Source organism: Medicago sativa, chromosome 7, assembly GCF_051527215.1.
Source record: "Medicago sativa cultivar Bolivia chromosome 7, Bolivia_mono, whole genome shotgun sequence".
Lineage (NCBI taxonomy): Eukaryota > Viridiplantae > Streptophyta > Magnoliopsida > Fabales > Fabaceae > Medicago > Medicago sativa.
In genome coordinates, this window is record NC_140755.1 from 85,116,321 (window position 1) to 85,140,367 (window position 24,047).

Genomic DNA, 24,047 nt, shown 5'->3' on the forward strand with positions numbered 1-24,047 from the left:
ACCTTTTTTTGCATATGATAGTTGTAAACAGTTGTGCTATAGTGTTAAGTGCTATAGTGTTAAAATAGATTTAAGATATGCAATTACAATAGAACCATCTTATTTATTTTTTGGTCAAGTAAAAGCATAATTTTTTTTAGGGGTAAAAGCATCTTATTTGTTGACAGTTAAAATAATTTTAACACTTTTACATTTCTTATAAGCATTTTTTTAACATGGTTTTAGAAAGAGTTTGTGAGTAAATTAAAGTATATTACAAATTTTGATATTTTTAACCCACTCTCAAATATGCAACGTGTCCTTTTAGAAAAAAAGTTGTGTGCTCTAAACTAGTTTCCTTTTTACATAAAATCTAGCCGTTAACATGTTTTTATTTAAGTTGGTAAGCAGTTGTCAACGTTGAATTAGAATATTTTATATGCATCAAAACTGTAGCGAGGCTTTGCTAAAAAATAAACTATGGTAAGGTCTTAACAAATTACTTGTTTGTCTATTTTTTAATGTATATGTTACCTTATATATATAATTTGTGAAACCGTTTCTTATTTTACTAGGATTTGACTTTGACTTTTTAAAATAGTAATTTTCAGTATTTTTAGTTTGACTTTTTAATTACTTGAGAAAATTGATTTTAAATTAATTGAAATTTATTTATACTCAAAAGACAATATAGTTAAAGTTACTTTGCATGTGACATAGTTGATAACACATATTGGACATGTGGAAGAACCAATTCCATTCCAAATACTAGGGCAAATACCTTTAAAAAGAGCTAGGAGTTTAATTGGCCATTTTAAAAATATTGAGTGATGGTTTATATATTGATGAACTATGGATAATGGGGAGGAATATATAGGATTGTACCTAGTGGTTTTCTTCTGAAAGGAGATGATAATGATGTTATGGGGCTCTTAGAAAAAAGATGTTGTGGGTTCAACACGAACAAAAAAAATTTAATTATTATTTACGATTTTAAAAATAAATAAATAGTGAAATAAGATACGATAGAGACAAATAAGATAAAAGTGTTTTTATTTTTATGATAAAGTTTGATCCTATCTTGCATTTTTTGTTGATAATATTGTATTTAATATATATTAGTAAAAAATTATTTAATACTAGCGAAAAGACGGGCACTCACGTGTCCGTCTTTCCGCTCTTTTTATTGCGTTAACGTTTGAAAATTATGAACGGTTTTTTTTTTTATGAAATTTTGATTTAGATAAATACTAAAAATATAAATGTTTGTTGCTTTCAACATTATAACAAAAAATATAATCTAAATTCTTTTTTTTTTAATGACAGCAACAACAATTTTATTATAGAAAAAATTATTTAATGGTATAATTGGGATAATGAAAAAGTAAATATAAATATACTCATCTAGTTTGTTACACTTTTTAAATGGTAAAGGAAAAAAATCAGACATATATATTCATATCGTGTTTGTTATATTTTTTTACTATTTAAATTTATTCTTATCTATTTGTTACATTTGTTATTTGTATTGAAAATTGAGGGCATTTTTGGAATGAGAAAAAGTCAGCCTAAAAAAGCTGAAAGAGGTTATTTTCTTTATATATAGTAGAGAATAGATATATTATTGTATTATGTGTTTGAGATAGACCATCAATAATATGATATATATTATCATAAAACTCTTGAGGCAAAATGAGCTTTAAATCATTAAATACTCTAAAGTTTAAATTAATTTTTAAATGTTTTATATTTTTACTTTTTATTAAAAAAAATATTAACTTTTATTTTATTTTTAATACTTTTTATTTTTCTTAAAAATGTTTCAAATTTACAGTCCAAATATTTAGATTTTATAAAATAAAAAAATTGAATTATTATGTTATACCGAATTATCAAACATTGAACCTCAAATTCCTTTTTGTGTCCTTTGAGATCTTGAGCACCTCAAATTTATTGAAAGAATCAAACCATTACATAACCTATAATCGTCCCTCTAATCTTAGAACCAAATCTCACAAAGAACTATGCAGAAAGTGTTTTTTCAAGATTTTTTTAATTGATTTAGGTAATGAAAATTAGATTTTTGTTGTTGTTTAGTATATTCTTTTGCAATAGACTAACCCATAATTTAGTTATAAAAGCTCACGTATATCACATTGTTGTTAATAGAAGAATGAACTTGAATCATGTTGTGAATCTGACCTCTTCCAATTTAAATCATATAAATCAATATGCGATAAAAATCCTCTTTAAGACTTGTTGAAAATGTTCGGTTGATCTAAACCATTTTTTTTTTTTTTTTTGAGCAGGGTTGATCTAAACCATTAAAGAAGGTTATTATTGTGCAAATTTTCTCGCTAAGATTGGCTCATCCAAAGATGATAAGTTTGTTCACTAGAGTACTCCTCCACTTGGTCTCTCTTCTTTATTAGAAGCTTATGAGATTGTAGTTGTTTTTCATTTTCCCTTTGTACCAAAAAACAAATACGTTCACATTCAAACGATCATTGTTGTATGAAGAAATGTGTGGCATATTTGAGTCATAATATTCATATTTAAATACCCTTATATGATTAGATTTCTTGTGACATAATCCCATATTATAGTAATGTTCTGGACCGGTCGGAGACCTAGACCCAATCGCTTAGGCCTTATAACATGAATGATTAAAATAACAATGATTTGACCAATTAGATAGTGAACTTCAATTAAAGACGGATTATTTGGAAAATGTGAGTTTAAGCCCTTACATGAACAACAATAGATTAACTTTTACTTGTCTTTGGTCTTTCCGTTGAACTCTTCATTATAATTCTAAAAACAAAAATAAAATTTGGTTACACTAATCCCCAAAGGATAGAGAGATTTTATTCCACAACTAGAAACCAATATATTATTACATATGTTTGATTGAAGACAATGACCTCATCTTATATGATACTATTTACATATTATTATTTATTATGATTTATGGTACTTAATACTACATTAAGATATTATTTATAGATTAAATATATATATATATATATATATATATATATATATATATATATATATATATTAATCAAAGCTTAAGGGTCAAATCAATCTTGGATGCTTCCTCCTCTTGAGTCTCTTTGTCTTCCCGATCAACTTCATCACTAACAAGACCTCCCTTTGAAACTGAACCAACTTCAATCTCGGACATATTACCTTTTTGACTCATTATGCTTTGATTAGCTTCATCTGCTTCATCTATCTCTGGAATATGCTTTGCAATGCACCATACAAATTCCCCGCATAAAAGTTTGATGACCACTGCATCTTTGAATCATATTGTTAAATCCATAATAATGATATCCACACCCCATATGGAATGGAGAGATGGTGTTTAGACTTATCCCTTGATCACCATTTGAGTAATTTATCCAAGCATTGTTAAAAGCTTGGATCCTTTTTGAGACTTCTCTCTAATTTGTGAGAATTTTGATGACCACCTAATGCTGTGGACTAGTGAACTTTACGCTACAAAATTTGCACGAGTAAGCCTTTTGAATACTTTTCCTGTGATCAACAATGAATCCAAAAAGAAGAAATGGAGAAATTTCTTTGGAAGAATCAGTCGATTCTTCTTCAACAACATCTTTTGGGGAGTCCTTGAATTCGAGTTTCAACATGAGATTCTTCCAAGACAATTACCTTTCTCTTGTTCGATTTTCCATCATCTTCAAATTGGCTACTTGATTCTTCATTCACCTTCTCCTTCCCTTGTTGCACATGGCATCAAAGAGAAAGTGAAATGATGGGTTGAGGGATGATTTAGAATGTGAAAATTCTTGTGAATTTAAAGACATGCACTTAGGGCAAATATTCGCGAAATTTCCACGTGTAAACTATAAAGCAATCTTGAGGATGGATATCACTTTTAATTAGATTAGATAGATTTCAAATACTACTCTTTCTCTTTATTATTTTTTTCATGCATCTTTTTTTAATGATAATTAATAAAATAAGATCTTGTAATTTTTTTTTAATAAAATAAGATTATGACAGGCTTATAAAAATAATAATAAATTTATTTAGATTATGGTAGACACACTAGATACAATATCAAAGTGAAGCACCAACCTTATTCAAGATTACGATGAATCTATATACATATCTTTTAACATTATTTTGCACAAAACAAAATATACTTTTAATAAATAAGTAGATTTTTAGTCATTGTGAGCTTAACTCGGTTGATAGGGACAATGCATAATATATGCAAGGTACGAGGTTCAAACCCCGGACATCACAAAAAAATAGATTTTTAGTCAAAATCAATAAATAAGTAGATTTTAAAAATAATCTTACCTTTTGTTGGCCTATTTATTAATGTAAATGTCAAATAGTCGATAAATTGAGTGGATAATTAATTAAAAAAGGCTTAATTGTATTTTGGTTTTTATTTTATGTTTTAAGTTGGTCTCTTATGTTTTAAAAGTTTACGGTTGGTCCAAAACGTTACTCAAATTATAATAAGTTAATTATTTTCATCATTTTACCGTTTAGCAATTTGGGTTGAAAATATAGGTGTTGGAATTTAATTAATTTACAAAATTAGGTTTAAAATATTTTTTAATTTTTTATGTTTTAGGAAATTCAATATTATGTGGCGGAAGAGACTAACTTATTTCAATGTGAGTATTTTTTTGGACTAACTTAAAACTTTTAAAACATAAGAGACCAACTTGAAACATTTAAAACATAAAGGACCACCTTAAAACTTAAAATCAATATAAGAGACCAAACATACGATTAAACCTAAAAATAGTTAATACTCACGTCGGTACTTTTTTAGTGTTAGACTTATAGAAAAAAAATCCTAATTTATTTGTTGATTTCAAAGTTCAAAGTAGTATTAATATTGTTTTAATAAAATTATCCTTAACTATTTATTGTTGAGAGAAAAAAGTGAAATAAGATAATAAATAAATGGGTAAAGGGCTTATAGAAAAAAAAAACAATTAATTATATCAAAAGCCATTGAAAAAAGTATACAAAAGTAACAAAATTATTAATTTTGTGGATAAGTGTAAATAACCTTTGACATGGTTTGTAAAAAGAAAAACCCTTTGACATGAAAATTAAAAAGGAACCAATGTACTATAACTTTAAAATTTAAAAATTGATAAAATACATTAAATACATTAATTAACTAGTATTTTAAAAAAAACATTTTAAATGAGGGTAAAAAATATTTTTAAGCAACAAACACACCTTAAATGTTATGACATTTACTTATTTATATGACCAAAATAATCTTAAAAAATTCTCTTATAATTAAGGTTAGAGGTACTATGTAATTTTATGAATTAAGATTAGAGGTACTATGTAATTTTATGACTAGAAAATCAGTGGAATATTTTTAACAACACACTTTTTAACAAAATCTTTATTCATCAATATTAATATGGGTCCATATGAATTGTAACAAACAAAAAAGAATGTATTTTTGGGCTCTGTCTACCGTGAGAGACATTGCTAGGTCTCCTACCGGTGAGCAAGCTAAATAAAAAAATTTGGTTGTTGGATAATGAAACACTATAGATCTTATCATAGACTGTCAGTAGCTATCCATTCTCCCTTTCCAGATTCTCTCTCTCTCCTCTTCAACCCAGATTTGCGGCTATCCCAAAACACTTGAACTTTGATACTGCAAAAACAAAGAACAATCGTCCTTCTCTATTCTCTCTTCCGATCAATTTTAATTTATCACGGTTGATGATGTAAGAGGTCACGCTAAACCCATACCAGTGAATTCAAACAAACAAAAACCAATCAAAAACAAAAGAACGGCACAAACAGTACCGAACCACAGCAAAACTATCATGTTTATATGAACAAAAGTACAAACATCCCAATAAACTCTCATAGGACTTAAATCGATAGTCTAAAACACATCAGCAGTCACACACAGACATAAAACCTCTAGAAATTTTTACGTTTTTCTCTGTTTTTTTTAAGAACGTTTTTCTCTGTTAAATATTGAAGTTTTGTTCTAAGACCTTTGATATAAAAGAAATTTGAATATTTTATTTACTGGGTTTATCTAAAATCTTTTCACATGGTAGACTTACAGATTTGAGTGCCATTTTTAGTTTATGCTAAATATGAGCATTAATTTTTTTAGAAACACATGAACATTGGTCAAATAAGGATAAGTCTGAAGTAGATTGATTATTTTTACAATTAGACCGAAGGAAAAAGCGGTACATTGCTGTTTTGCATCAAAAAAGTGTTGATTTTATGATGAAGTAAACAGTGAGAGTCAAATAGCTGGAAGAAAAATGAATATAGAGGGATTTGAGAAGTTTGATGTGGTTGGTGTTTGTCTTTGATGAAAGTCAATGAAAGGAAGACAAGAAAAATAATCTAGTGTATTTGGTTTATGGTGTGTTTAATCAATCTAATGGTTTTGAAATGTCATGCACGGTAGGAGGCACTATCAGTGCCTCCCACCGTAGACAGCGCCGTATTTTTGTAGAGGACGAGCTAGTCGAATTAGAATCCCGATATGTGTATGCTCACATGGTATGTGCATCATTGGCCAGGTGCATGTGGGATGGAGAAGTAAGATACTCCACTTATATATTTTTGTACTATGTTTCTATACTTATGGTAGTTTTTTTTTTTTTTTTTTTTTTGTCGTAGTTCCGTAGCGATTTAAAGTGTGCGAACAACGGGAAGAAGTTGAAGGCTATGCATAATGATAATGACGCATGTCATGTGTACATTTTTTCGAAGAAGCATGTCATGTGTACATAAAAAACAAAATAAATATATAATAGTATTTAAATTTGAATAATAATTAAATAATTACATTTATTGAAAAAATAATGTTAAGATAAAATTAGAAAAGTTTAAAATATAATGAATAAACTGGAGATATTTTTGCTATGTAAAATATTGGAAATCTAAACTTTATCTATACTTCTATACTATATATAAAGAAAACAACCCCTTTCAACTCTTTTGGGTTTCCTTCCTTAAAAAAAAAAAAACTCTTTTGGGTTGAATTTTTCTTTCCAAAAATGTCCTCAATTTTCAATACAAATAACACACGTAACGAATAGATAAGAATAAATATAAATATTAAAATAAAAGTGTAACAAACATAAATGTCCAATTTTTTCCTTTATCATTTAAAAAGTGTAACAAACTCGATGAGTGTATCTATATTTACTTTTTCATTATCTCAATTATACCCTTAAACAACAACTTTTTCTATAATAAAGATTTTTTTTAAGGAATAAAGATTGTTGTTGTTGTCATTAAAAAAAGTTGAATTTAGATTATATTTTTTGTTATATTGCCTTGGTTTCATTGAAATATATAATTATAATTAGTTTGGTCTATTATAATTTGAAAGAAAAAAACATTTATATTTTTACTTTTAATCAAAATTAAAATTTCATAAAAAATAGAGTTCATAATTTTCGAAACGTTAAGCCTTGATAAAAAGAGCGGAAAGACGAGGCACGTGAGTGTCCGTCTTTTCGCTAGTACAAAGAAAATAGATTGTTTTGGGCTGACTTTTTTTCCTTCCAAGTATACCTTTAACCAAATTTAACTATAAGAATGTTATTTGGTTGGTGTCATTCAAAAAGATAAGATTTATATTATACTTGTTATAGTTTTATTTTTGGTATCATCGAAAATGATAAATATATTCTGTTATAAGTGAAGAATATCTATTTTCCACACTTCTAGTTTATTCGTGGGCTATCCCTTTACTTAACAAACAAGTCGATGAACAACTCCTATTTAAGAAACCAAACCAAACATTCTTAAAGTACTAAAAAACAGCAACAAAGTAAAACTAAGCTTCAAATCTCAAACCCTAAAATAACACACGATTTCGTTTTTGTTTTAAGCGATAATAGTGAATGAAGATGATGAAATTTCATGCGATCTTTGTTACCGTTTTGCTCTTACTTTTTGGTCTATTTGAGGTGGGTATGTGCATGAGTTTTGGACGCAAAATCATGAGAGCAGCCAAAGAAGTTCCAATCGATGATCCTGAAATCCAAAGGTTCGCTGTTTCCGCAGTTGAACATCACAACATCGAAAAGGTATTCATCAAGGGTTTATATTATTCTGAGCTCATTGATTTAATTTTTCTCTCTCTGCCAAGTCTGGATTATGCAACAGGCCTAACATCTAAGATTTAATTATTCAAGGGTTTATACATTTATTTATATATTTATTTCTTTTATGCAGGATGACGTTCTTGAATTTGATCCACACATCCAAAAGAAAGAAATGAATCCACACATCCAAAAGAAAGAAAAGAACATCAAAATGATCCACACATCCCAAGATCCACACATCGAAATGATCCACACATCCAAAAGAAAGAAAAGAACATCAAAACAAGCTAATAGCATAAATGCAAAAAGCTGTTGAATGAGAGAAAAGGCTAAGTCTCACATCGGAAGATTTGAGAGAACTATATATGAAAGCTGTCTATAAAACCAAGCAAATAGATTGAGAACTGTATGGATTAGAGGACACGCAACTTGTGTAGCAATAAATAAATAAAGGGTCTTGTTAACCGCAGTTGGGTTAAGAAATCTATAAATAGAAGTTCTGTCTTAGAAATATAAACTGTCACTTTTTATCAAGTAATAATTACATTACTTTTTTAATAAAAACTTACTTCTTTTGGTGCTTAACCAATGCCCCGAGATTTGGTTAACATTCTCCATAAATAAATAGCTAGCAGTGTCTTTATCCGGTTCACCATTTATATATTTATTTTTTATTGTTCAAACATTTTTTTTAACCAATCACTGTTATTCCTTCTTTGGAACGTGTGGTTCGGCAGTTTTTACGAATTCCACGTGAATTCATGCGTACCCAATACGCTCTACCAAAATTCGGTACTCGCGAATTGGTACGCGGTTCTCTGCATTTTCAACGAATTATGTTACTATACATGTGTTATAAGAATGTCTAAGGTGTGCCTAACACAAAAAAATGTTTTCTTTAAGACACTTGTTTGTGTTGCCGGAGACTTGATGTACGTGTGTTGGGCACGATGACACTCCTAATCTCGGGTGTGTACGTGTTTTGGAGATCTCGTATATCAACTTGTAATGACCAAAATGTTATAGCATAAAGCACTATGGCCACTAAGTCTAAGTTCATTCAGAGCAATAATACAGAACATTTAAACTATCTGACATATAAAAGCATAAGTAAACTATAGCCTCCAATTTAACATATTTTTAAGAAGAAAAATTATGCATTACACTGCCAGAAACTTCAATCCAAAATCTGAAGGGTACAACAAAAGTCAAATTTGTCACGAGTCTTACATTTGTCATGAGTCTTACATAGTTCCTTACATTGTATTCCAATTATAGTTACATAGACACAATGGTAGAAATAAATCCCATAAGAAAATTGACTCAATAATTTGAAAAACAGCAACATTGAAGTATGAGAAAAAGATTAGATATCAGCTGTCACACGTTTGTACAACTCCGACGGAAGCCTAGGAGAGGCCACAACCTGTAATGGAGTCCTCATATATGTAACCATTCCAGGGTTTTCTGCCATGTCAATCTCCGCCGGGTTCACTCCCTCAGGTGGTGCCCAGCAGAAATGGTGCAATAGATGTCCCAACATGGATGTCACCATATTGATCCCAAGTTGTGCCCCTGGACATACTCGACGACCTGCTCCAAATGGAAGTAGCCTAAAGTCATGACCCTTCATGTCTACATCCTCCTCAAGAAACCTCTCGGGTCTAAACTCTGTTGCGTCTTTCCACACAGCTGGATCACGTGCAACAGCCCATACATTTACGTGGACATTTGACCCTTTGGGAATATCATAGCCACCGATTTTGACATTGGCGTTAGCGCGATGTGGGAGCATTAATGGTGTTGGGGGTGCAGCCTTAGAGCCTCCTTGGCTACACATTGTAGATAAGGGAGGCTTGAGAAGTCAGTTTCAGTCATGACCCTTTCAAAACCAATGACCTTGTCTAGCTCCTCTTGTGCCTTCTGTTGCACCCTTGGATTCTTTATCAACTCTGCCATAGCCCACTCAACTGATATTGCAGTTGTGTCCATCCCAGCTGTAATCATGTCCTATCAAATAAAGAAAAATATGAGCTATGCTTTTCGTTGGCGAAATAGACAAATCTAATTTTCATACTATCGAAAAAGGATGTAGTTGTTTCAATCGGAAAATCAACGCTATTAGACTACGATTATGCTACTAGTATCTAAAGACGGTATTCTGAATCATATTTACAAAAATGTACATGTCAATCGTTCAATCTTGAATTTACGGTACTGATTTGAAGATCGTGGCAGCTGCATCGTTTTACGAACTTAGGAAATCCCAATTCAATACAAAGAGATAAACCAAAAGAATAGTTTAGATTATAAAAATTCTAAGAACCTTAAAAAACTTACCCAAAGGAGACCAATGATGGTGTCTTCACTAAGGTCATATTTATCTTGCAAAGTGAGCAGTGCATCTACAAAATGTTGTTTGGCACCACCGGATTTCTGACGTGCCTGCGTATGCTCTTCCATGATGGCTCTGGTAAGTCGGTCTCTGCGAGCACCGTGCTTGGCAAAAGCCTCCTCTTCAAGTGGGAACATCCAGCGCAACCAAGGGATGTGCTCTGCCATAGCTAGAGATGCTCCTAGCTTTAATCCATTTGCCACTATAGCTTTGAATTCTACTCCTTGCTCATCCATTACACCTTCTGAGTTCACAAATCTTTTCCCAAATGCCAGCCTTGTGATGTTGTTGAATGCAACTGCCCCTATATACTTCCTCATCAATATACCTTTCCCCAAATTTTCTGCAGAAAAACAAGAGAAATAATAATTAGACACACAAAATTGACATCAAATGCCGAGATCAATTTGAATGGTTAACTCAATTTGAATACGTGCGGTCAATCATGTTTAATATGGTTAATGAATATAACAAAGTAATGCAACTCAATGACCATGAACTAAAATTAAAACGATTTCTAATGTCGTTAACTACAATTTTTAGGTGTTCAAAGATACATATATCATTGATCATTGTTTTAGATGTTCGAATAACATGAGTCATTAAACATGATTTTGTGTTCAATATAATTGTGATTAACGAAGCTCAACATCGTGATTAAAATAATTCGGCAGATAGTTAATGAGTTGTGACACATTCGTTAATGAGTGTAATTAACCTCATATTTAAACTGCATTTGATTCGGTACACAATTAATGAATTGCGACACGTTTGTTAATGAGCGTTCGTAATTAACCTCATATTTAAATGGCATTGATCATCCGATTTGATGTCAAAGTTATGTGTCAAATTTGATCAAAATAAACTATGTGCCAAATTAAGACAACTCTAAACAATATACTTGGGCCATTGACATAACTTTTATGTGAAAAACACTGTTACAACAGTTTTTGTACTAGTATGTTTTCCTTGTTAAGAGCCAAAAATTAGGTAGATCGTCAATTTGTGATATGGACTAATCATAGAAAACGTGGAACTAGGGATGGAACAGCTAATATACATTTGTAGTTGGATATACATTTGTACAGTTAAAACTCTATAAATTAATAATGTCGGGACCGGAGAAATTTATTAATTTAGAGATTTATTAATTTATCAATAAATTAATAATTATTAATTTAAAGAGTTTTTAAGCAATTATACTTGTACATACCAAACAAAAAGGCAAATTAGTCTATGCCTCTTAGAATTACGTTGCGGCGAACCTTGGGACTCAACGTAAATTAGTAACTACCGTGTTCATATGCATTGGAAATCAATAATGACTTTTGAAGTACGGTAAATGTAAACAAGAGGAACAAATGTGTTCAATGTATTCTTAATATATTTTTTTCAGTTTCTATGAATTATTAATTTATGATTTTCTTGGGACCGAAAATTATAAAGAGATCTCCCGAAAAATTATTATCTTATTATTTTATCGAGTTTTTCAATTTTTTACATTGGCCCAAGTCGGGACCGGACAAATTTATTATTTTAGAGAGTTTATTAATTTACCGAGTATTAATTTAAAGAGTTTCTACTGTAGTTGGATTTTTTAAGGATGAAGAAAGGCAAAGGAACAATAATGCATATTGAACGAACATAATAAAATAGTCCAGCATTACATTGATATATAGTGCAGGCAACTATACCCAATTAGTTGATCAATTATTAGGCAAAGCTTTTTCAAAAAATGGTAAACATTATCGTTTTTCAAACTTAATGCATGTTAGGTAAACAAAAATAGTTTATCAAATTAATTGATGGAATTAATAATTTATGATAAATAAATTGAGTCGATTCCGTCATTAGTTTTCAATTATTCTTTAAAATTATCAAAGTTTTCAATTTTCAATACACTTTGGTTGCACAAACTTTCGTAAAAAATTATCATTTAATGTTTTTAACTAATGCCTCGTACACTAATTAACATTCCCAAAAAATATTGATATTTCACGGCCCAAAAATGTATCTATGTCTAAAAACAATTAAAACGAATTTACGTGAAACAGCACTACACATTGAAGTACAAGTATTAAAGAAAGTAGTTGGAGAATTAGTTAAACCAACGCCATCTCTAAATTTATAGACCTAAAATTCAACAACTAATGAAGGCATGTTTTCTTGACATACAAACTTTACCAACCGAAATAAACAAACAGTTTACCCAAACCTTAACTCATTGCATCATTTGATATGAGAAATGATATTTTGACAACCACTTTTTGACAATTTTAGACAACTTTCTCTCTCATACTCACATGATCTTGTTATCCCCTCTCTTCCTTTTTCTCTCTCCATTGTTTTTGACCAATAAGATGTAAGAAAAACAAGGTTGTCAACAAAGTTGTCATCAAATGGATGTCAAAATATCATTACTCATTTGATATTTCTCCGTTGACATTCACTCACTTAGACCATTTACAATGGTAAAAAAATTCAACAACCTTCAACACCCACTTTTTCAATTCCCAACACCCCACATCATTTTCTCTCTTAATTCAATACCCATTCAATTTTATCCACTCCAATGGTTTTATCATTCAACACCCTACCCCACCATCTTTTATTTCTTATTCTTATTTTATATTTTTGTTTTTATAATTACATAAAAATACAATTATCGTTTATAGTTAAATTAAAAAAGGCTTAATTTTTAATTTTTTTGTAAAAATAAAATGTATTTAAATAATTTATTTTTATTTTCTTAACTTAAAATGCAATACAACAACAAAATGATTATTATTGGGATTCATTTCACTAAAAAAAGCACTTAAACTTCAAAAGAAAACCTAATAATAAGATTAAGAGAGTGAAAAACTTGGTTTTTTTTCTCGTGTCCAAATAAAATGATCCAAGTCTCTATTTGTAGAGAAAAAAATTACGAATTTTGGTAAAAAAATAAAAAATAAAAAAATTATTTGCAATGAAATAATTGAGTCCAAATTATTAAGAAAATAAAAATCCAAGCTACCCAATCGTAGCAAGCCACGTGTCACAACATTATCCAAAAAGCATTCTCTCTCCGCGTCCTTCTGCTCCTCACGCGCCTTGTCGGCCGCGTGTACTACACGCGCTCACTTTCACTAACCAAAACGCGACACGTGGCACGGCGGGGACAGATTCAACATGTTGAAGGGATTCATCTACTCTTTCCTCCAGCTCATCTTCAACACCCTCTCTCCAATGGTTTCAATATGTTGAGATTGGGATTCAACAAGCCATTGTAAATGGTCTTATGCATTTTACCTAATTTATTTGCTTTGCTGTTACTACTAACACCCTACCAAACGCATAAGAAAACTTAACAGTAGCTTGCCACATTTTTTTTTTTTTTGCGCCGGGGTCGGGGCTTTCTCGACTTTAAATATATTATGCATTATTAAATACCAATGAAATTTTATTCTTGAGGAGAAGAAATCCCATTAATTTATCACATGTGTTTATGCTTGATAAATATAAACTAAATGCAGATTAGTTAAATTGAGCCATTCTTAACTTGATTCTACCTTCAATTTCGTTCGGGGCTTGGTCCTTTTTATTCAACGAAAATATTATTTTTAAGGATATTCAACCAAAATATTTATTCAATCAATTATTAATTATGTAAACAAAAAACAAAATAACGTAGAAAACCCAGAATAACTCATCAATGTTCTACCAGTATTAGTAACATAACATTCATGAAAGAAAACGAAACAAAACAGAGTATTAAGAAACAGACATGAAATTAAGAAAACAAAAAAGTGAACCAAAAAGAAAACATACCAGAATTAGTAGAGTCATTGAAAATGGACTCAACCATAGCAGTAACCTCATCTTCTCTAATAGGCCTCAAAGCTTCAATTCTCTTAGGTGAAAAAAGCTCTAACGTACAAACCTTCCTAACCTTCACATAATGGGGCCCATAATCAGCCCAAATTAAATCCTGCCCATCTCTACTAAACTTTGCCGCTGACCGACTTCTGTGCCGGTCAGCCAGCTGCTGATCATTCTCCTTTAAAACTTCTTTGGCCAACTCTGAATTTGAAACAATCACATTCAGAGTCGAACCAAACCAAACTGATATAATGGGCCCATAAGATTGGGCCCATTCGGCAAAACACCTGAACCGGACTGGTTTTATGTCGTAGAGGTTTCCAACAACCGGCCATGGTCGTGGACCGGGTGGAAGCTTGAATCTTAGTCTTTGGAAGAGTGTGTAAAAGAGGAAAATGGCTATGAATGAAAGGGGTATTGTGAGAAACAGAGCCATTGTGATGAATTGTGTGTTTGAACAGAGAAGGTTGGAAACAGGTTGATGTTGAATATAGAGAAAAAAATGGGAGTTGGTGAGAATTGGATTTATGTGTAAACAAACGTATATCTTTTTCTACATGGTAAGCATAATGGGTTTGTTTGATTTTATTTCGGTTGGTATTAATAATTATTTGATTTACCAACCATATATGTATTGCATAATTTCCTAAAGAAAAAAAAGGTATTGCATGATACATAGTAAGGGATTAAATCACTTAATTTTCTTGACCAAAAAAACAAATCACTTAATTTTTTTTCCCTTAAAAAAAATCACTAAATTTTCTATATTTTATTTATGAAAAATAATAATTTAATTTTAATACAAACAAAAGTTGATAGAGACATTATAATACGTAGAAACCGGAGTTCGAACTAAATATTATCTGCCTATTCACTTTAACAAGTGAAATTTTGGTTAGTAATACTTCATAAAACAAAATACAAATGAAAGTTGAATTTAACGGAATTGGCTAATCCCTTAATTCGAAAATGAAAAATAAAGTTAAGGCAAATGAAATTGAGGCATGTATAATAAAGGTAGGCTTTTATTTTTTATTTTTTACGTGATAATGAGGTAGGCAGAGTAGTTCTATTCGTGTAACGTGTTGACTCAATGTGGAAAATGTATATTGCTTACGCAAAGTAGGTCGTATAGTATTTTTTGAAGGTCATTGTAAAGAATTGTTTCTTTTTTAAGAAATGTCCTACATGATAGTATACTAAAAATATAAATTATGCATTGCAACAAATTCTGCTAAATTATTTGCAATTTGTAGAATCTTGAACGTTGTATTTTTGTATATCACACCGTTTATTTTGAAAATAACTTATATGAATGAATGAGTAATAACTATTCCAACATCCAACATTGTTAAGTCACTGTTTCTTTCAATCTCTTTCATATATTTTGCAAGGGGTGAACTGATGTGTTTAATGGGACATAGGTGGCGTTGCGTTAGGATGCATTGAATCATCATCAAAACTAAAGTGTTCTGTTACGTATTTGGTGAGTGAAAGAGAGACTTTTTTGAACCACTCAACTCATGATGCTTACGGGTTTTGGATTGTTGAAGAAGAATCAAAGTTTGGTGAGGATGTAGACCCCTCCACTCCACTGGCACATTGTACACCCCATAAAGACCCTTCCTTCCTAGTGGACTATTGGAGTTGGAGAGAAGGACAATTGATTGTTCAGGGTTGGTGTGTTTGTGTGTGAATCACACGCTGAAGTTGTTGCTTTTTTGTTAGGATATCTCAAGGAAATTAAAATAAAGATTTTTTTTATTTTGAGAAACGGTGAGAAAGTGCATATTTAACTTTTTAAATGTTTAAAAATTATTGTTTTTAATATGAAGTTTCTTGCTTTTTTGTTTTAAAATGCTTTTAAGATAATTATTACTCCCTCCGTCCCGAATAAGCGACCCATTTTCTAAAAAAAGTGTCCAAAATAATGACTCATTTCAATTTTAAATACAATTTTCATCATTCCCAATACAATATAACACTAAATAATACTATTTTTATCATTCCCAATACAATATATTTCACTTTCCCTTTATTTATACATTTTTCTTAATATGTGTGAAAAACAAAATTGTGTCAATTAAATTGGGACGGAGGTAGTAGCAAAAACAGAATTTGTTAGCAGTGTTGCTTATACCAACGATGCATAGAGATGTTTTATTACCAAATGCTTTTAAAATACTTACTAACAAAAACCGTTTTTGTTAGTATTTGATAGTGATAGTGTTTATGTCAAAGATGATGTTTTTTTTGTTATGTTATCTAGTGTCACAGGATGGACATTAGTTAATGAAAAAAAGTAATTTTTTATTTATTTTTTTATTAAAAATAACATTTTCTACACTTTTAAATATTTGATTACACAAGTTTTAAAAGAAATTTTTATCATACTTATTTTTTTCCCGGTGTCCCAGAGATACTAACATTTTTCTTTTGAGTAGTGATATTTAAAGAATCATTTGAGACAACGTTTGTGTCGGCTTATTTTTTATCTTTTTTATTGGTCAAAAACAATATAGAGAAAAAGGAGGAGAGAAAAGTATTAGAGAGAGATGTCAAAATTTATTACAAAATGATTGTATAAATATCATTTCTCTTTCCTTTTTGTTTACCTTAAAAATGATTGTATAAATATCATTTCTCTTTCCTTTTTTGTTTACCTTAAAAGTTGACATCAAATTACACATGAGTATATTGTAATAGAATTTGATTTCATTTTCTTTTATTTTTCAAAATAGAACACGCCGAAATTAGATATTTTTTATGTTAACCCTCCGATTCTTAAGGAAAAGGAGTTCAAGTAATTTGGAGTTTTGGCACGAGATAAGTAAAATACGACAACAATTATGTCATCTAGAAATTGAACCTAGGTTCTCTTAAACGATTCGTCATATCGTGAAACTCATTAACCACTTGAGTTCAATTATTTAGTTACGATGTTGGTTAGGCTCAAATTATATATATTATACGGTGCTTGGCATACTATGTTCAAATTTTGTGTTCAAATATATGGATAAACTATTAATGTGAACAGCTTGATTCATCTAACAACTCATGTTATTCTACGTCACATTGATACTTAACTGAATCAATTGCCTTAGCATTTTTACTAAGAAGTAGTACGAGACTAATTTTTCGAGATGTTGATCTCTCTCAACATATTGCTCTTCTATATATAGGCCAAGAATCCAACCAAAATTCACACTGCTAATGATGTCATAACTATGGAATTACTAAGTTTGGGATACACATAAATATAATACTTGTTAATATGCACTGCAAATGTGGTGGATGATGACCTAATTAAAAAGGAAATTGCATGGTTAGAAAAATGATAGCTAGTTATCCTTGGAATTCCTTTATAATTGTTATCATTTCCCATCATTTTTTATATGTGTTGGTGATGGGTGTGTGGGATAAGGCTAATCATGTTAAGAGTTAGGAGGAGGACCCACTCGTGTAGGTGATAGTGGGTTGGTGAGATGCGAAATGTTGACCTTTGGAATTGGAATGAAAGCGAGACAACGTGAGGGGTGAACACTAAAAACATTTGGATTATTTGTAAGATAAAAAAGATGTTTCCCTCCGGTGAAACTAGGCTATGTTTGGAGAACAATAATAATAAACTTGTTACCAGGCAACTATACTTTTATCAAATGAACTTATAGAGGATAAGCTAGCATTTTGGTCTCACTAAACAGACTCTAAAACGCTATGGTGGATGGAAAACTTATAACGATAAATACATTCTCTTACCAACGAAACAATTAGGAGTGGATATAAACTAACTTAGCTAAGCTTTACAAAGCCTAAATCCGAAGTGATCACAAAATTTTAAAGGAGTATGTCATGTTACCTTTCATGGACTTTGTTTTTTAGTCTAACTTGATTCATTTGAATATTTGGTATGGTTTTTTTTTTTTAAGGGAATATTTGGTATGGTTTGTTAATCTAGTTAAAAACATATTTCATATCATCATTTTTAATTAAATAAATAATATAATATTAAATAGACTAACAATTAAACTCTCTTGTAAAAAAGTAATTAAATAAATAATATAATATTAAATAGACTAACAATTAAACTCTCGTAAAAAAGAAGATACAATTAAATTCTATTTTGATATTTATCATGACATTTTATAGAATTTAAACTTATATCACACCCTATTTTAATTTAATTTTATAATAATGTCCTTAACAATTTCAAAAAAATATATTTATTTTTTTCAAGGAAGGAATGTCGAAAAATATACGAAGGTTGATATGCTTAAATTAAGAAAAGATAGGTTGATATGCTTAAATTAAATTAAGAAAAGATATATGAAGGTTGGCAATTTTTTTATTTAATACTAGCTACAAATTATAATATACTTAAATATATGAAGACTTAGAAATCGTGGTTGAGTCTAACACAATCTTATAAAATCAGTTTGTAAGATGATGATTGCCCCCACTTATCGATGCATGTTACGGTCATATTTTGTCCGATGTGAGACTCTTTAACAAACTTCCTCATGGCCAGCATATTATTGAGCTTGGTTCGTGGACATAAATGGTGGATGACACGATAAGCGGAAACTGATAGCGGGGGACCTAATGGAACAATTTTATCATGTTGATCTTTTCCCATCATTAGATCATGTACCACATCATTTTAAACACATAATATCATATAACTTAATTTTAGTTCAAAAATATGATCGAAAAACCAAAATTGTCAAACTTTAAAATAGAGGGACCAAATCTGTAAATTGGTGATTAAATAGGGGACTATGATTGCATTTAAGTCAATTTTTCTATATAGACAAATATTTTTTAAACATAAAAATTGAACTGTGTTATTAATCAATTTCACATCTGCATCAACAACAATATTACGCTATTAAGCACTTTATTTAACATAAATCTCATTGACTACTTTGACTACTTCATTACTCACAAAATGCAAAGTTTCCTTAAAAAAATGCAAAGTTATCAACCACTTTACTCAATTTTTTTTTATTTTAAAAATGACAGAAGTGTATAGATTAATAATGAAGTAGTTATTGAAATAGTCAAAGTCGTTAATGAGATTCATGTTGGAAAAAATTGTTAACAAGATTCATTTTCATTCGGTCAAAAAAAAAAAAAAAAGATTCATTTTCATGATTAACATATTTGTACGATGATCAATGCATTTGTCATCATATTGGTTTCTAATATTTGTGTTCCAAAAATAAATGATACTCCTACCCAGCAACTAGGTTTACTCAAGGAGGAAAAAAACTACAACTAGGCAAATAGTAACTTCCAAAATGTTTTACTAGTTTTTAGAAGCTAAATTTTTGTCGTCGTGAACTTAACTCACTTGATAAAGACATTGTGAAATATATGCAAGGGTCGGGGTTCGAATCCGACACTCCATTTTTCCACGCTTTAGATGTGTGAGCTCTAACCAATAACCTACTTGACAAAAAAATAAACTAAATCTTTTTTAACATCGATTTGGACACAAACACCGCATATTTATGTTTTATGAGTTTTACATTTGTTTATCTCTCTTTAAAGCTGGTGTTCACACTCAATAGTATACGGTGTTGAGACATGGTGTACGAGATTGTGTCGAAAGAACGCAAAACCTAATTTTAACCTTACTTTCTTAAGTGTATATGTAATTGTTGGCAAGGGTAATGTTATTTGATTGGTTAAAATTCACATGGGTCTCATCAATTCATGTGGGTTCTATATAAATTTGGTGGGATTCATATGAATTTTAATCGATCAAAGAAAATCTGTTGAAATGTGTTGCTATAAATTGATTCTTCTTTATTCAAGTACGAGGATCCAATTTTGAGGTTGATTCTATGTTTCTGCATCAGTAACATTTGGACTATACCCAAAAATTAAATTGAATGGATGATAATACACACTATAAACATATTTCTACATGAAAATGATTGGTCACTAATTCATCCTTGAAACCATTCCGCTAAAGATGTCAGATTCATATTTATTGTATTCCTTTTGCTTCATTTTGAGCTCTTTGTACTCAAGTTTAATTTCTCTGTCAACAAGCCAAGTGAACAAATAATTATTCATTCTTCAAAATAAAAAATAAACTATGTAGCACCAACAAATTAGATTGAAAACGTATTCGATTTCCAACACCGACATATATAATTAGGTTCAATTACTTCCACTTTTTAAAATTATTTATTGGTGAATATGTGAGAGTGTCAATATCACGTCTAATGTGGCAATGTCCATGTATTGTCTATGGTAGTGGTTCATAGAAAATAATTTTTGTCAATGAAAATTTGTTAGCATATGATTGTGAATAAATAGGGTAGAGTTGAAAATGCAATTGATTGTACCTGTTATTAGGATCAATAATCAAAGCTCTTTTAATGTCAGCTTCAGCTTTCTCCAAGTCTGATGTTTTAAGGTATGCTTGGCATCTTCTGTAAAGAGCCTTCACATTTAAGGGATCTTGTTCTAGGACCTGTTTCAAGACATGATCAACTTAAGATTTCAAGTTTTAGCCAATATTGCAAAGTTAATTTATGTCTTTTGATGCATAATCTTAAACGCCGTTTAATATGAGACAGAGCGAGTAACATATGTTGCATAGAAAACAATTTCTACATCTGTCTTAATAGAAAGGTAGATTTGTACTTTAAAAATAGTTTTGTCATTTGAAATTAAAGCGTTAATTAAGTGAATTAGGATCAAAGAATACCTTTGTGCATAGCCTAGCAGCTTCAGTGTACTCTTCCAATTTAAGTTTACAAGCAGCATTGTTCAAATTACAGGATAATCTCAAGGTATTAGCATGACGCTTCTCGCCGTCACTGAATGTGTGATCAAATTCAATGTATTTTACAGCCTACAATACCAAATCAATAAAGAATTTCATTCTCTTATCCATCTAGTTAAATTGCATTGAGATCCATTTGTGCATGATTTCTTTGATCGCGGAAGCAGACCTTTTCATATTTCTTGGATGCGCGCCTGAAACTTTGAGCCTTGAATAGCAGATTTCCATCATGCTTTTCTGCTCACAAGCTTCTAGTTTCTCTTGAGTTTCCATTTTCCAAAATGGCTTCTCCTGTTTATAGAAGTTGCGAAAAATCAATTATACGTAAAAATAAAATGAAAACCAAGTGTTTATGTTTTGAATTGATTGAACGCATATTAGCAATGCATAGAAGAAGCTAACCTTAGTGAAATCAACTAATTCAACTTCATAGTAAAGGATTTTATTATTAGCCTTGTTTCCTTGCAAATTACTATGGTCACAGAAATATTCAGCATTGATAGTCACCAGAGCTTGTTCAGCTTTTTTCATTGTCATTATTGCTCTTTCTAGACACTCATGCACTTGTTCTGAAAATGCATAGAACAAATTAGCACATAGATCTATAAAAAAAACATATTAACTACTAGTAACAAATGAACATGACCCTTATTCTTGTATAACATCAATAGTATACCTTCTTGAGTTGTGAACTCAAAAGGTTCTTCCTTTGATCCTTTCCTCTCAATAATAGTACCATCTTCTCCTTTACATAAATATATGACTGTAGAAAATGAAAAATATCAACTAAGAAACTAAAACGACTATGATTTATTTTTACTTTTGTTGGAAATAGATTCGGTGCAGTCGGTCAATACATTCATAGAATCTAAGTCATTCGACCGAGATTGAATGACTCACATTGTGACTTTGACAAAACGAAAATTGAAACCTTAACCGTCAAATTTTTAACTACTGTCCCATCATCGACAGTAGTGACTGTTGGGCGTTGACTGCATCACATCTATTTATGTATGAGGCATAGCTTACCCTTCACATGTGATCCTTCGTTAGGACGATCAAACCCTTCACCGGCTTTATTAATTTTTTTCAGTATTTTCTTATCTCCTGTGATATCAGTAACAATTTTCCATGATACCAGCTCAAGTTTGATGTTAATTAAATTAGAATCCAGTAAATCATCAAGCTCAATGGTTCTATTTGAATTTTGACTAATAACGCCATCTGCAAAATTATGTCCTGATATTAGTCATATTATTAAATAGTTTCAATGAATAAACTTATGCAGCAAAAATAAAAATGAATAAATTATTGCAGTACATGCATACTTCAAAAATAAGAGTGACTTGTGCTAAACTTACAAAAGAATTTCATACTAAGCTCTGCCATTTCGCCTTTTCTCATTGTCTTTACTGCAATGCTCATGGCTGGACAAAGATAGCCTAATTGAAGCATCCCAGAGATTGATCAGTATTCTATAATTTTCAAACAAATGACAAAATTTCTCATAACTTCTAGATAATACAAACAGTAGTAGATATTCAATGGATCCAAATTCTCTGCAGTCAATATTTGTTGCTATTAGTGCGAGCAATCTAAGCCGTTAGATAAATATCAGATGGTTTATATCAAGAGTCTGACAAATGAAAACTCGAGACCTCGGTCATCTGATATTCTATCAACAGCTGAGATCATTGACTGCAATGACTAGTAACTGCACAAAATATATTTTCAAAAATAAAGTCTTTAATGCTTGAATAGAACTTACCATCACTTACATTAAACTCCACACCTTTATCAGATTTGATAAGCATCCCATTTTCAAGCCTTGCTTCATATTTCACTGTTAAATTAGTAGTATATGTAGGACATTAGTTACGTTGACTTTAATCGTGACTACTTCTAAATTCACATATATCATTGTTTGTGATTTGTTGGTTGACAGTTTAAAAATATCTTTTTACACTAATAGGATGTGTAAAAATTATGATTGTTAGTTACCTAGCACTTCATCAAGCTCTTTTGGAGTAGCCCATCCTTCTCCTTCTCTTATTGTCTTTTTCATTATTCCTCCATCACCAGTCAAGTCTCTGATGCTACTCCAACACAACATTTCAATCTCAAAAATGAGGGTTGCATTAGGAGGAATCAACGGCGGAGAACCTTTTTCCCCATATGCTAAGGAAGGTGGTATTTTGAAGATTGCTCTCTCCCCTTTCTTCATAGTAGCAACTCCTTCATCCCAACCTTTGATTACTTCACCTGCAACCAAATTCAATAACTTAGCCTAATTTAACAGTAACATCAAAACCAAAGAATTTCATATTCATTTCTGAAATGATACAAATGTACTAATCTAAAAGAGAGCAATCTTTATTTTTTCTGTCTATAATTTTCGTCGGTAATTCAACTTTTTTCTAGCAGTATGCAATAAACAAGGTACTTACCTTGGCCTAATTTGAAATGAAAGGAGGACCCTTTATCATAACTGGATTCTAGAGATGGTCCATTTTCAACTTGTCCTCTAAAATGAACTGAAAGGTCAAAATAATGAAAAATTAAGCATGACCCTTTATCTGACTTATGGTACAGACATAAAACAAGTGGATATAGTTAGAGAATGATATGGTTTTTAACCTTCAACTTGGTCACCAGAAAATGGAGTTTGCCAAGTGACACCTTTTCTAAGAATCTGTTTAGTGAGACCTTCATTTCCAATTTGCTTGAGTACAAATTCTGAGTCTTCATTTTGTAGAGAGAGTGCCATTGGAATGAAATGAAAAGAGATAAAAAGAGAAAAAGGAAGAGGTTCAAGTTTCTAAGAAAGGATAAGCCGTTATTGGTTTCCCTCCTTTTGGAGCTTTCAGTTGACACATATTTCCTTAATTACCACACA

At 30.6% G+C, this 24,047-nt stretch overlaps 1 protein-coding gene and 3 pseudogenes across 3 annotated transcripts; all 4 read right to left on the bottom strand.

The window, feature by feature from the left end:
• Nucleotides 1–3,043: 3,043 nt before the first annotated feature.
• LOC146909545 (zinc finger protein 4-like) lies at nucleotides 3,044–5,833 on the bottom strand (annotated as a pseudogene).
• A 3,397-nt stretch (nucleotides 5,834–9,230) lies between these two features.
• LOC146909546 (cytochrome P450 98A2 pseudogene) lies at nucleotides 9,231–14,808 on the bottom strand (annotated as a pseudogene). The gene is made up of 3 exons (XR_015020369.1): nucleotides 14,299–14,808; nucleotides 10,434–10,831; nucleotides 9,231–10,103 (listed from the first exon to the last, which is right to left on the bottom strand). The product of XR_015020369.1 is annotated as a cytochrome P450 98A2 pseudogene (transcript).
• On the bottom strand, nucleotides 10,266–14,785 carry CYP98A3 (cytochrome P450, family 98, subfamily A, polypeptide 3). The gene is made up of 3 exons (XM_085729358.1): nucleotides 14,299–14,785; nucleotides 10,434–10,831; nucleotides 10,266–10,331 (listed from the first exon to the last, which is right to left on the bottom strand). The coding sequence occupies exons 1-3, from the start codon at nucleotides 14,783–14,785 to the stop codon at nucleotides 10,266–10,268; spliced, it is 951 nt and encodes a 316-aa protein (XP_085585484.1).
• Nucleotides 14,809–20,139: 5,331 nt separating the features above from the next.
• LOC146909548 (peptidyl-prolyl cis-trans isomerase FKBP65-like) lies at nucleotides 20,140–24,007 on the bottom strand (annotated as a pseudogene). Its single transcript, XR_015020368.1, has 12 exons — nucleotides 23,789–24,007; nucleotides 23,599–23,685; nucleotides 23,153–23,413; nucleotides 22,920–22,994; nucleotides 22,513–22,593; nucleotides 22,181–22,375; nucleotides 21,828–21,914; nucleotides 21,554–21,720; nucleotides 21,321–21,442; nucleotides 21,074–21,220; nucleotides 20,709–20,836; nucleotides 20,140–20,398 (listed from the first exon to the last, which is right to left on the bottom strand). The product of XR_015020368.1 is annotated as a peptidyl-prolyl cis-trans isomerase FKBP65-like (transcript).
• Between the last annotated feature and the right edge of the window lie 40 nt (nucleotides 24,008–24,047).

Bases quoted from the DNA above. Each gene is read 5' to 3' on its own strand.
- CYP98A3 (XM_085729358.1), bottom strand. From the start codon at position 14,785: ATGGCTCTGTTTCTCACAATACCCCTTTCATTCATAGCCATTTTCCTC. The intron at 10,832-14,298 runs GTATGTTTTCTT...GTTTTTCTGCAG, and splicing joins CAATGACTCTACTAATTCTG to AAAATTTGGGGAAAGGTATA. The intron at 10,332-10,433 runs GTAAGTTTTTTA...AAAACGATGCAG, and splicing joins CCATCATTGGTCTCCTTTGG to CTGCCACGATCTTCAAATCA.